At 38.6% G+C, this 13,249-nt stretch overlaps 1 protein-coding gene across 1 annotated transcript in view; it reads right to left on the bottom strand.

Annotated features, from left to right (window-relative positions):
- ADAMTS18 (ADAM metallopeptidase with thrombospondin type 1 motif 18) overlaps positions 1-13,249 on the bottom strand; it is a 172,507-nt gene that overhangs the window by 61,209 nt on the left and 98,049 nt on the right. The window contains exons 8-11 of the mRNA XM_064273760.1: positions 10,521-10,626; positions 8,106-8,243; positions 5,126-5,279; positions 1,653-1,748 (exon numbers count right to left, since the gene is read on the bottom strand). Of these exons, the coding sequence (XP_064129830.1) occupies positions 1,653-1,748; positions 5,126-5,279; positions 8,106-8,243; positions 10,521-10,626 (494 nt within the window). The remainder of the gene's footprint in view (positions 1-1,652; positions 1,749-5,125; positions 5,280-8,105; positions 8,244-10,520; positions 10,627-13,249) is intronic.

Here is a 13,249-nt window from a genome sequence, read left to right as displayed (position 1 = left end):
ATTTTTTGTATACCCCCTCTTATGTTTCATGCTCTTGACTTTTTAATGAAAAAAATGCCTATTAATCCTAGAGTGGCAAGTTGTAATGTTTGATGCTTTAAAAATAAAACTGACTTGAGCAGTACTTATATTTTCAGTGATTCAGTGAATTCATTGTTTTGTGTGGTCACAATAAAAACATTCTTATTAACATTTTCAATGAGAACTCTTATTGGGAGACCAGTACATTTGATTAAAAATTGCCTGTAACTCCAATGGCAGGTCATTTTCTTTATATAATGGGATTATTTCGAAAGAGAAAGGTGAAGAAGCATTAAAAAATGAAGATAATAACCATTAGACTAAAAAAAAAAATTGCCTGTAGCTCTTCTGTTTTTTTAATGTTGATTTTCTTTAAAATAAAAAAGTTAAAAAGCATAAATCTTTCATGAAATTTTGAATAAACTCCTTAACAAATATCAGAAAGCATTTGCTGAACACTGGTTCCTTTTCATGTGTCTTTGTCTTTATTGTCTTTCCTTTCTCTCATCTAACTGGAGAATTTCAATTCAAACTCCAAGGCCTATGTCAGTGTGCCCTCTCATTGTAGTTTTTCCTAAATGCATACCTGGTCCTGAGCAAGATGCATTTCTCATTCATCTGGGCCTCAATAGCAACTAAGTGCTTTAGAGAAGGTGTGTTTAAAAAGATGGCATTATTGACTTCTGCACAGGTCACCCCCATGGACTGTGAACTCCTGAAGGTATAAGACTGAGTCTTATTCATCTCTGTGTCCCCAGGGTCTCCAGCCACCGATATCCAGTAGTCAATAACTTATTGTGGAATTGAATTCACTCTAAATGACCGATTCTTCTATACGAGCGTGCACTGCCTGGAGAGATCCAATAAGAGATTAACAAGTTTGTGACGCCCTATCCTCTCTCATCATCTACAGTTCCTATATCACGGTCTTGAGCTCCTCAAGTCTGGATCATTTACTGGCATCTCAAATGTACCTTTCCCTCCAGACTCTACTAGGAAAGGGAAAGAACAATAGAAACTAATACATGAGGGTTCTTCACTCAAAACTCAGAAACCTCCCAAAATGGAGATGGTTCTGTGTGTGGAGCCTTTGGGTTGAAGACGGTCTCTACCAAAAGATATTCTGGTATGACATCAATGGAGATATCGCCTGTCCTTCAGTAAGAAGCTCTCCATAATGATGGGGCTCTACCAGGTAAGTCAGAAACTCAGTAACAGGTCCCTGAGGCAACGTGAGTGGCAGAGGCCATGCTGGGGAGGGACACACAGTTCTCTGGCATTAAATAGGATCCTGCTCTCTGAGGCTTTTACAGACTGCATCAAGTTTAAAAGGCAAACAATAGACAGTGAAACCTACTGGCTCACTGAAATAGAAACATCTTGATCTAAGCCTCCCTCTATAAAATGAAAACAAAGACAAAAAGGAAAAAAAAAATCATACTCAATTGAGCTAACTAGGTTGTGTTAGCATTAACTTTTATAATAGCTGCAAAATCATACTGGCTAATCTAAAGAAAAGTCAGAAAATACATGCAGTGAAGTCATTCCATTTTAAGGTCAGAGAACAAATAGTTTAGGTTCTATGCCTTGTCAAGTTTCTAGAACTAAAAACTAACAAGTATTCAGTTTACCATACTCAAGCCACAAACGGTCCCTTCCGCTGCAGGCATAAACTTGGTCTCACACCTGTGGCCCACTCGATGGCACCAAAGTGATTTGCAAATGTCCTGAAAGGAAAGAAGGGACTGGTAAGGGTGATGATCCAATAAAAATATTCAATACTTTTGTATGCAATATATTTTGACATGGCTCAACAAAGTCAGACAAATTATCCAGAAATTACAGGTGAGTGGTAAAGTTGTAGAAGCAAGGTAAGTAAGCAGTAATATGTTCTAGCAACTATATAAGCAGGACGTTTCTATACTTCCTATGTATACATCTATGTGCATTTAGTAAACTTTGAGAGGTAATATCAGTTATTTTAGAGAACATTGTGCTGGGAACTAAGAGACCTGGTTTCTAATGATAATAATAACCAGTACATCAGAATAGGCCAAGCAAGCTTGATTCAAATCCTTGTCCTGAATTCCAGGTTTCATGTTCTATGCACATGTTATAGAAGCCCTTTTAGTTGCAGTTTCCTCATCTGCAAAATAGTCATAAAATGAGTACTTGTCTCCAGAGGGCTGATCTGAAGGATAAATGAGGAAGTATACATGAAATGGTTAGTTGGCCTGGCACACAGTTCTCCAAAATATTAGCTATCATCGTTATTATCATTTTTATTGCAATTTTTATGCATTTAGATAACTTAATTCTCACAACAGACCTATGAAATAATTTAATTCTTATACTAGATGCAGTGGGCAGAATAGTGCCTCCGCCCCCAAGATGCCCTAATCCATAGAACCTGTGATTATTTTAGGTTACATGGCAGAGGGGAATTAAGGCTGCAGATGGAAGTAAGGTTGCTAATCAGCTGACCTTAAAATGGGGAGATTACCCTGGATTTCCTAGGTGGACCCAATGTAATCACAAGGGTCCTTAAATGGGGGAGTGGGAGGCGGAAGAGAACCAGAGAAATGGCAGCATGAAAGGACTGGCTGAATGTTGCTGGCTTTGAAAATGGAGGAAGGGGCCACAAGCCAAGGAATATGGGTGGTCTCTAGAAGCTGGAAAAGGCAAGGAAACATATTTTCCCCTAGAGTCTCCAGAAAGAACACAGTCCTGCTGACACTTTGATTTTAGTCTGTTGAGGCCCAATTTGGACTCCTGAACTCCAAAATATAAGACAACATGTTTGTGTTGTTTTAAGTTACTAAGTTTATCACTGTTTATTACAGCAGCAATGGTAAACTAATACTGTTACTAACATCATTTTACAGATGAGGAAACTGAGTAATTATGGACACTTTCAAATCCATAAAGTCACACAGCTAGCAAGTGGTAAAAGCAGGGCTCAAACTGGCCTGGTTCCAGAGTCCAGGTTCTTAATCACTACTCTGGACTTGGATTTGTCATTAGTGAGTGTTGGAAAGCTCTCAACTTCTCCAGCCCTCAGTTCTCCATCTATAAAGTAAGGAGACTGAACCAGATTCCTTCCAGCTCAAACATCTGATGCTACTGTCCAGAATTATGTCACTAATGGAATGTTAGAATCATGAAACATCAAAGTGATTCCATCATGTTTGCCACATTCTATTTACTAAGGTAGAAACGAACACATACATTTTGGGGTAAATATTAACAACCAGAGAGGAAACAATGATTTTTGTGGTCACTTGTTGAAACCCTAAAAATTCAATTAACCAGGCACAGAATTCCCCAAGCATTCTAGTCACATAGATTTTATGGCTAGAAAATATGGCAAGAACGTGTTTAAAAATATTTCACAGAAAAGTTTTCCACAGGACTAAGAAAAGAAAACACAGGGAAACCAGAGATATGTGCAGCAAGACTGGTCTTTCAGACATAAAAATCTTTCCCCCAAATGAGAATGGAATGATATTTAGAACACCACGTGGAAACACCACCACTACCACCAGCAACTCCAGACACACACATGCATGCACATACACACCATTTCCAAAGCTCAAAACAGCTCATAAGACAGAATGTATGAATGTTTCCCACGGAAATGAGACCTACCACAAAATATTAGTAGGAAGCATAATGAAGCATTCCAACAAACTAAGTCAGGGTCATCATCTCTGTGTGTTCCCATATCCAGTCCCCCTGGGTCTGAGGGGAACGAATTAAAGTGGAAAAAGGAACAATCTACGTCAAAATGGAGGAATGAGAGGTAGCAGTGAAACAAGTAAAGCCGCAGATAGAAAGGTTTTCAGATTTAAATTGCTTTTCTTCTTATAGACAGGATAAAGCCATAACCCACTCTGTAGCCTCTGTGGCAGGCCACAGGGCTAACTTCTTTACAGGCAGGAAGGGGCAACTGGAATGGACCGAGAAAACACAACAAATAAAAAAAAAATACAGGGATTCCACAGTGTAATAAGACAGACTGTAGGAACATGTTATTTATTCTGTGGTGAAGTGCAAAAGTCAAACATAATTATAACCAACTACATGCTTTGACAACCATGAAAGCCCTCTGAGCAAGCTCCCTTTCAAAGCAAACAGAAATGCGAGTTCACACTTTCCTGTTTGTTCCTCCCCACCATTTCCCTGGCGCATTCAACTAACTCTTCCTTATCTATAATTCCCAGGATGTAAGTCATAATTCAAGGAGGAAAAATAACCACAGAGACTCCAAGGTCTCCTGTTACCTGATAGGGTTTTTCTGAACTAGACAACATTTATAAGGAACCTCAATGCTGTACAGTATTCTGTCCTGTCACTAGCTGGCCATGTTCTCCAGCTGTGTTCCATAGGACGTATGTCCCTTCAAGTGAAACCTGACATGCTGAAAATGTTAATGATTTTCGCAAGTCAAATTTTAAAAAGTGTCTCAAGCTTAACACATCTAAAACAAAACTCTTCACGTCTCCAAAACCTATTCCATGTTCAATCTTCCCCATCTCACTTCATTACACCTCCATACTTCCTTCGGAGCCCTGGTTGCTGAGTAGTTAAGAGCTTGGCTACTAACCAAAAGGTGAGCAGTTCGAATCTATCAGTTGCTCCTTGGAAACTCCATGGGGCAGTTCTACTCTGTCCTATAGAGTCGCTATAAGTTGAAATCAACAGCTATGGGTTTGGGTTTTTTTTTTTTTTTGGTAATAATTTTAAATGTATTGCATTAAAAGGGAGTATGAAGACAAAGATAACAAAAATAGCGATTACCAGTAGGTAAAAGCTATTGTTCCCAGACTTACTGCTAGTGGTAAAACCTTCCTCTAAGGAAAAGGAATTTAATTCCAAAGAAGCAGTCAAATGGTGTTTAAAGGAGGCATGGTCTATGGGGGATAAACAGGATAATTCATTGACAATCAAATTGCCACTTAATTATCATGCCAAACAACTGACATTTTAGAGATAACCCAGACTCTAACCCTTGGCCTTACTAAACCAAATGTTTATATTTCTGTTCAGTACACAGACACATCGCAGAATCTTAATGTAAGTTTGAAATCACAAGCAAACATACCTTTGCAAAACCAAGGCTGCATAACTTGGCTTTTGCTCCAAATTGCCACTTGCACTGTGTGTCGGCGTCATAAATCTGTCCTGGTAGTTTGTCCGGATATTTATACTGTCCTGTTTGCTTGGGCTCATCTACCAGACACCCAGCCTGAGGTGTACTGTAGAGATAACACATCCTTATTAATTACTGCGACTCTCTGTGATCCTTCCATTTACAACAACGTACCTCGGAACGCACTCGTGCAAATGAGAATAAAACGTGTTTCAAGAAATAGGTATACATTTAACATATGTGTTTATTCCAACAGGTGAGTCCTGTTTAAGAGGATGGACTTCACATAACCACAGAGGGTTCTGCATGGTCCTGGAAGTTACAGACACCCAAGGGATTCTGTTTGATGGGATATGGGAAAGGTCAATATATTTGAAAATTCCCCTCATCAGTCTCATTCAACAATATTCAACACGTGATTGAGTGCCTGTTCTGTGGCAAACATTATGCTAAGCACTAAAGGTATAACATAAACCAGACAGAGACAGTACCTGTCCTCACAGAGTTTAAAGTCATGCTGCACTTTTTTACAGATGTTAGGGCAGAGGTCAGAGATATACTCTACCTTAAATAATCTTTACAAGCAAAGAAGGAGTAAGGCTATTGAAAGAAACCAGGAGGAAAGGCACTTTGGGACTTTAGGCAGAAAAATTCCCTTGAGAGGTGTTTAACAGGGACGTGTTGAGAAAAATAATCAGTCTTGATGACATGGATATTCTTAGAAGGTACCTGATCTTCATTTACTTAAATAATTAATCTGTGGAATCACTGAGAGGTAACACAGCATGGTGGTTAAAGTGTAATTTTAAAATCAGACAGATGGGGGTTCTGGTCATCATTTGGTTAGGCATCCTGGTTATGCTTTGGGCATCATTTGGTTAGGCATCCTGGTTATGCTTTGGGCATCATTTGGTTAGGCATCCTTGTATTTAATCAGCCTTGCCTGTGTATATTGCTAATTCTCCAAACATTTGCAAAAAAAAAAAAAATATGCACTGGGACGTGTAAAAAGTATCAAGAATATCAATTCCCAAAGAGACTTTAGTTCCCCTAGTACCTGATCAAAGGAAGATGCCCTGTAGTGGGTCAACGTAAATTAAAAGGATATCCCTACGTACATGTAAAAGGGTATACGTACACACACACATACACATATATATACGGACGTATGTATTTAACAACAACTGTGGTCCCAATACTCCCCAGTGTGTTTTCTCCTTTTTCAAAATGGGTGACTGAGAGCTTGACCAACGCCATGATGAACCTATGGGTTTTTCTCCTTCCTCTGCCTGCCTCCTCCTTTGCATACCTCTGTCAACTCAATGGCAGTGTGTTGGATGGGTTAATAACTCTGTTTCGGCCTAATGTTAATGACTTTGTTCTCTGTTTGATCTGACACAAATAATTTCATTTTGTTCTGTCTGACCACCTGTGACTTAAAACCCCTCAACAGGAAAATCAGAGCCCAAGTGTCTGATATGTATATCTTTAGTCTGATAAAGAGTTTTTTGTCACTATCTTATAATGAATAACTCCTCAGGCCAGGCCATTTGCAGACTACAAAGACACTTCTAACCCCTGTAAGATTCTACATAAGCTGTAAAGTAAAATTGCTCTTTGGGACTCCATAGAGACAGTCTGTGTTGCTGCCAGGTCCCCAGTGATGTATACATCTCCTTGATAAACTTTCTTACTCTTTCTGACTTGGAGTAGTTTCATTGGCTCGACTGCTCTAGGGCACAGACACTAATCAGGTACCACAACTATGTTGTTGTTGTTATGTGCCATAAAGTCGGTTTAGATTCATAGTGACCCTAAGTACAATGGCTACCCAGTCCTGTGCCATCCTCACAATCGTTGTTATGCTTAAGTCCATTGTTGCAGCCACTGTGCCAACCCATCTCATTGAAGGTCTTCCTCTTTCTCGTTGACCATATACCTTACCAAACATCATGTCCTTCTAACAACAACTATAGTGTTGTTACAATGATCAAATGGTCAAATACATAACTACATTCAATTAATGGAAATTTCAGAGAGTTACCATCTTGGGTTCATCTTTTAATATGAATCAAATAGTGCTACATTCCTATCTCCCATTTTTACCTATGCAATCTAGGAGTTTTGAGTTATGAAAAAATTTCACATAGCTGCCCTCACCTTTGGATGTCTTTTGGACATAGATCTAGCTCATGGCCATTTCAAACTAAATAGCCAGTCAAGACAATGCTCTATCCATTACAAAAACAGGCACATGGCTTGAACTTTTTTTAATATGCTCATGACCAAATTGACTGATCACAGTAAAATAATCAGTTACAATAAAAAAGACAATATATCTAGCAGTCTCTGGAAGTCAGAGAAGAGAGGTAGTTAAGGGCACAGATGCTGGAATTGGAAGAGATCTAAAGTATGAATCCTATGTCTGCAACTCACCAGCTGTAGGACCTTAGGTGATATAATTAACCTACAACTCAATTTCCTCAACTCTAAAATGAGGATGGAGCCCTGGTGGCGCAGTGGTTAATTAAGCGTTTGGTTACTGACCGAAAGGTCAGCATTTCAAATCCACCAGCTGCTTCTTGGAAACTCTATGGGCAGTTCTACTCTGCCTTATAGGGTCGCTATGAGTTGGAATCAACTTGATGGCAGCGTTTTTTGTTTTTTTAATGAGAATAATAACAGTATTGTTGTGAGGATTGAACGAGGCAATATGTAGAGAGCATTTCACACGATATTAGTCACTCAGTCTATTTTTTCAGCAACAACACAATAATGATAATACCGTCATCATCAGGGGTATTTGCCAGCCTTTCTGCTCATTGACAGGTCAAAAGATCTTTCCCCTGAGCGTTCGTCTTCACATCTATTGATCATTGTTCCCTGTTACCACCCCAACCTTGGCCCTACTCTTGGCTTTGGCCTGTCTTACCTAAGAAATTTCTTGAGATATTGTCGGCTGCAGGAAGACCAGGAAAACACCCCGTTGTTTCCCATCAGTGTGGGAGACATGATGTTGCCTTCAGCCTTTCTGCAGGGATTGCCTTCTCCATCATGAATCATGCCAAAGCTGGAACAGAACGAGGGGGAGAAAATTCTTCTGTGAATCCATTTTCCAAATTACAACCAGAGGAAGAACGAGATGCATTGATAATCAACAAACTCAAGTGAGGATTAGTTTTTGAAATTGTAAGAAGAACAAAAATGAGTTGTTGTATTAAGTACTGTAAAATTCACATTGAAAATGGTAAAGAATGTTAAGGGCTTTGTTATGTATTGGCCAAAAAACCCCTAAAGAATGGTGTACTTGTTATACGCTTTAAGGGCTAGAAAATTCCTGCCAGGCTTTCTAAGCTAAGCTAAAGTGATGGGATAGTCATTCTTTTATTTCAAATAGCAAAATCTTTCTCTTGCCACTCACTTACCATGGAAGTTCAGAGTGAATAGAAGGTACATATAGAAAAGCTGATTATAAGTTGTTTAAGGACTATTAAGGTTACTGTGACATAAAATCCTCTCTCCAAAATGACTCATTTACTAACTGAAATCATAAACTCTGCTTATAAATAAATTCTATTATAGTCATAAATATCATAAAATGGTTGAACTTATCTACTCAAAGCATAGGAAGGACTTCTTTTAATTTTTTTTAATTAAGAAATTTTATTGAGGTATATTTTAAATACAGTGATTCACACAGATCTTAAATAGACAGTTTGGTGAATTTGACGTGTAACTAATGCCCCAGTCAAGACAGAGAATATTTCCATTACCACAAAAGTTCTCCCATGTCCTTTTCCAGTCAACCAATCTCCAGAGGAAGCACTCTTTTGGATTTTTATAACCAGAGATTAGTTTTGATTGTTACAGAACTTTATACAAATGTAACCATGCCTTCAATACTATCGGTTCTAGATCATATGCTCCCTGCTGAAATGGCTGAACGTCGACCAATTCTTTTTGGTACAGTGACTCTATGTATTCCTTCCATCTTCTTTTTTAAAATTTTTTATTGTACTTTAGAAGAAAGTTTACAGAACAAGTTTCTCATTAAACAATTAATATACATACTGTTTTGTGACATTTGGCTGCCAACCCCACGATATGTCAACACTCTCCCCTTCTCGACCTTGGATTCCCCATTATCAGCTTTCCTGTCTCTTCCTGCCTCCTTATCCTTGCCTCTGGGCTGGTGTGCCCCTTTAGACTTGTTTTGTTTTATGGGCCTGTCTAATCTTTGGCTGAAGGGTGAACCTCAGGAGTGACTTCGTTACTGAGCTAAAACGGTGCCTGGGGCCATACTCTTGGAGATTCTCCAGTCTCCGTTGGGCCAGTAAGTCTGGTCTTTTTTTGTGAATTAGAATTTCATTCTACATTTTTCTCCAGCTCTGTCTGGGACTCTCTATTGTGATCCCTGTCAGAGCAGTCAGTGGTTGTAGCCGGGCACCATCTAGTTGTGCTAGACTCAGTCTGGTGGAGGCTGTGGTAGTTGTGGTCCATTAGTCCTTTGGAATAATCTTTCCCTGTGTCTTTGGTTTTCTTCTTTTTCCCTTGCTCCAGACAGGGTGGGACCAGTGGAATATTTTAGATAGCTGCTTACAACTTTTAAGACCCCAGATGCTACTCACCAAAGTAGAATGTAGGACATTTTCTTTATAAACTATGTTATGCCAATTGAGCTAGTTGTTCCCTGAGACCATGGTCTCAAGAGCCCTCAGCCCAGTAATTTGGTCCAGGAAGGACTTCTTTTGAATGCATTACATGAGAACACTTTCATTTGTGCCATTTCACCACGGAAGGTTCTGGCAATTGGAGAGTAAAAACAACTTTAGGTGGTTTACTCCCTAGAAATCATACACATTATAACTAAATTATTCCCAAATTCCCTTACATCAACAACGATTGGCATTTATTGAAGGCTTCTTATATGTCGGAGTCCCTGGGTGGTACAAATGGCAAATGTGTTCAGTTCAGCTGCTAACTAAACTGTTAGAATTCTAGTTCACTTAGAGGCACCTCAAAAAAAAAAAAAAAAGTCCTGGCGATCTACTTCCGAAAAACCAGCCATTGAAAATGCTGTGGAGCACAGTTCTACTCTAGCACACGTGGGGTCACCATTAGGTGGAATTGAATTAATGGCAACTGGTTTTTCTTATATATCAGACACTATTCTACAGGGTCACTATGACTCAGAATCAACTCAACAGAAACATTTTTTTTTTTATTCTAAGAGTTACACAAGATTGATTCTATTTATTCTATCTAGATTAATAATAATCATTAGAAGAATGTCATTTAATTGTCACGTCAGCTTTCATGTAAACTATCAAGTCAAGGGACCACTTACTTGTGCCCTGATTCATGAGCAATGGTGAAGGCAAGGCCGAGCCCTGTATCCTCATTGATGGTACAACTTCGGTACTTACTGCACATTCCACTGATGGGGGCAAAACCTATTGAAAAATCAATTTCAGATGTGAATCCAAAAGGGCACAGACAAATACACAATCATTTCTCATGTTCCCAAGATGTTCTACATAGTTTTAGTTTAATAGGTTAATGCATTTCCTTTTTTTTTTTAAGGAAAATATTAATCAGTTAACTGCTAAAGGTATGTAGTTGTCTGAACTGTTGAATGATAATATAAAAATGCAGTCTTGCAGAGTTTCTTGCTTTTTTAGATATTGCCATCAATTTGTCCCCTCAATTACTCTGCGAAGTCAGCATGAGTATTATAATTCCCATTTTATATAATAAGACTCAGGAAATTTATACAGCATGTCCACGTGTATTATTTGGGTTAGAGCAACTGCTAAAATATCTTCTAAACCAATGCAAAATATTCACTTAACAGTGGCATGGGCATCAAAGCTCAGGATATATTTTCTAAGGGAAAACACAGATCCTAGCCTTTTTTAGAGCAGAAAACATGGAAACGCCTAAGCAATGGGTCCAGATTAAACTCATGTTTTCCTGGCCATTGAAACATGATGAATGTTCTTGTTCCCAAAGAGTTAGGCCCTTACTATGGTTGGCCAAACCACCTCTTTCCAAGACCAATTTTAAAACCATTCAAGGCAACCCTCGATTCTATCTTGAACTACATTATATCGTATGAATGTCTTTCTTCCCTGTGTTGGGTCCTCAATAACTGGTAGAACAAGGTTATGTGTGCAGTTAGTGCTAAATGCATGCTTGTGAAGTGACTGGACTCAACACACTGTGATGTGAGAGCCATCATCTGGGAAACCTAACGTAAAGGCACATGTCATGGATGGCATCATCATTACCACCAACATCAACTCTATCACTAAATAAAGGCCGCTAAATACCAGGCACTGTGCTATATACCTAGTATATGTCTGTATCTGTGTATATAATTGTAGAGGAGGAAACTGAGGTTCAGAAAGGTGAATCAAACACAGGCCTATCTGAGGTCAAAGCCCATACTCTTTGAGTAAGTGGGTTATAAATCAGTTGTTGGGATTCCTGGAATTACATTTGTTTTTTTCCAAGCCCTTCCTTATACTTTGGTCTTTGGTCATCTAATAAAAATAAAACTGCCTTCTTATTAGAATCCCTCTTCAAAGAAAACAATGCCTTGGGTTATCAGATGTCACTTTGCAAATTTCAAACTCAGAATATGAGTATATACATTTCTCATCATAAAAACCCTTCCCACGGAATTAATGCCCCAAATGGTTAACTCTTAGTCATATACTGTTATTTGAAAAAGACTGTGATGAATGGAGAAACTCTGGTGGCATAGTGGTTAAGCACAATGGCTGCTAACCAAAAGGGTGGTAGTTCAAATCTGCCAGGCACTCCTTGTAAACTCTATTGGGTGGTTCTACTCTGCCCTATAGGGTCGCTATGAGTCAGAATAGACTCGATGGAGTGGGTTTGGGATTTTTTTTTTTTTTTTTTTTTGGTTTTGTGATGAATGGCCAATTCTTAAGCTTGTTTTTTAATAGGACATTATAGAGAACTTGAAAAATGTAAAAAAATAAAAATTTTGTAAAATCCAATTGACCCTTTCTCTAATACAAAAAAAAAAAAAAGATATGGGGTAAATCCTATAATCTTTTCTCAATTCCCCAAAATTTTACCATCATTCTAGACTATCAATTGTGTCAGCTAACTATGGGTCCCAGGCCAAATCTGGCCCATAGATTGTTTTTGTAAATGAAGTTTTATTGGAACACCAAAAAACCAAATTAAACCCGTTGTCATCGAGTCCATTCCAACTCACTGCGATCCTGTAGGACAGGGTAGACCTGCTCCATAGGGTTTCCAAGGAACGCCTGGTGGGTTCAAACTGCCAACCTTTTGGTTAGCAGCTGAACTCTTAACCACTATGCCACCAGGGTTCCGTACATAGCCACATCCATTTGTTTATATGTTGTCTGTGGCTGTTTCTGTGCTAAAACTTCAGAGCTGAGTAGTTGTGACAAGAGACATACAGCCCACAAAGCCTAACATATTTACTATCTGGCCCTTTACAGAAAAAGTTTTCTAACCCATGGTCTTAACAATCATCAATTCATCAAAAAAAAAAAAAAAAATGAATTCCTACTATGTTCGACACAACAATGTGCAATAGAGTATACTAGAAAACACAGAAGACTTATAGATGTAAGAGATATAGTCCTCCTACACACCTATTTGAATGGCTAAAATCTAAAACATTAAGAACACCAATTGCTGGTTAGGATGTGGAGCAACAGGAACGCTCATTCATTGCTGGTGGAAGTGCAAATGGTACAACCACTTCGGAAGGCAGTCTGGCAGTTTCTTACAAAGCTAAACATAGGTTTACCATATAATTCAGCAATCTTGCCCCTAGGTATATACCTAAATGAGTTGAAAATGTATGTCTGCATAAAAACCTGCTCATGGATGTTTATGGCAGTCATAATTGCCAAAAAATGTGAAGCAATCAAGATACCCTTCCATAGGTGACTGGATGAACAACTCAGGTACATTCACACAATGGAGTATTACTCAGTGATAAAAAGAAATGAGCCACCAAGCTACAAAAAGACATAGAGGAACCTTAAGTGCATATTGCTAAGT

This window comes from Loxodonta africana, chromosome 21 (assembly GCF_030014295.1).
Source record: "Loxodonta africana isolate mLoxAfr1 chromosome 21, mLoxAfr1.hap2, whole genome shotgun sequence".
Taxonomy (NCBI): Eukaryota; Metazoa; Chordata; class Mammalia; order Proboscidea; family Elephantidae; genus Loxodonta; species Loxodonta africana.
The sequence above is the reverse complement of the archived record's forward strand: the minus strand, read 5'-3'. Positions and strand labels throughout refer to the sequence as shown.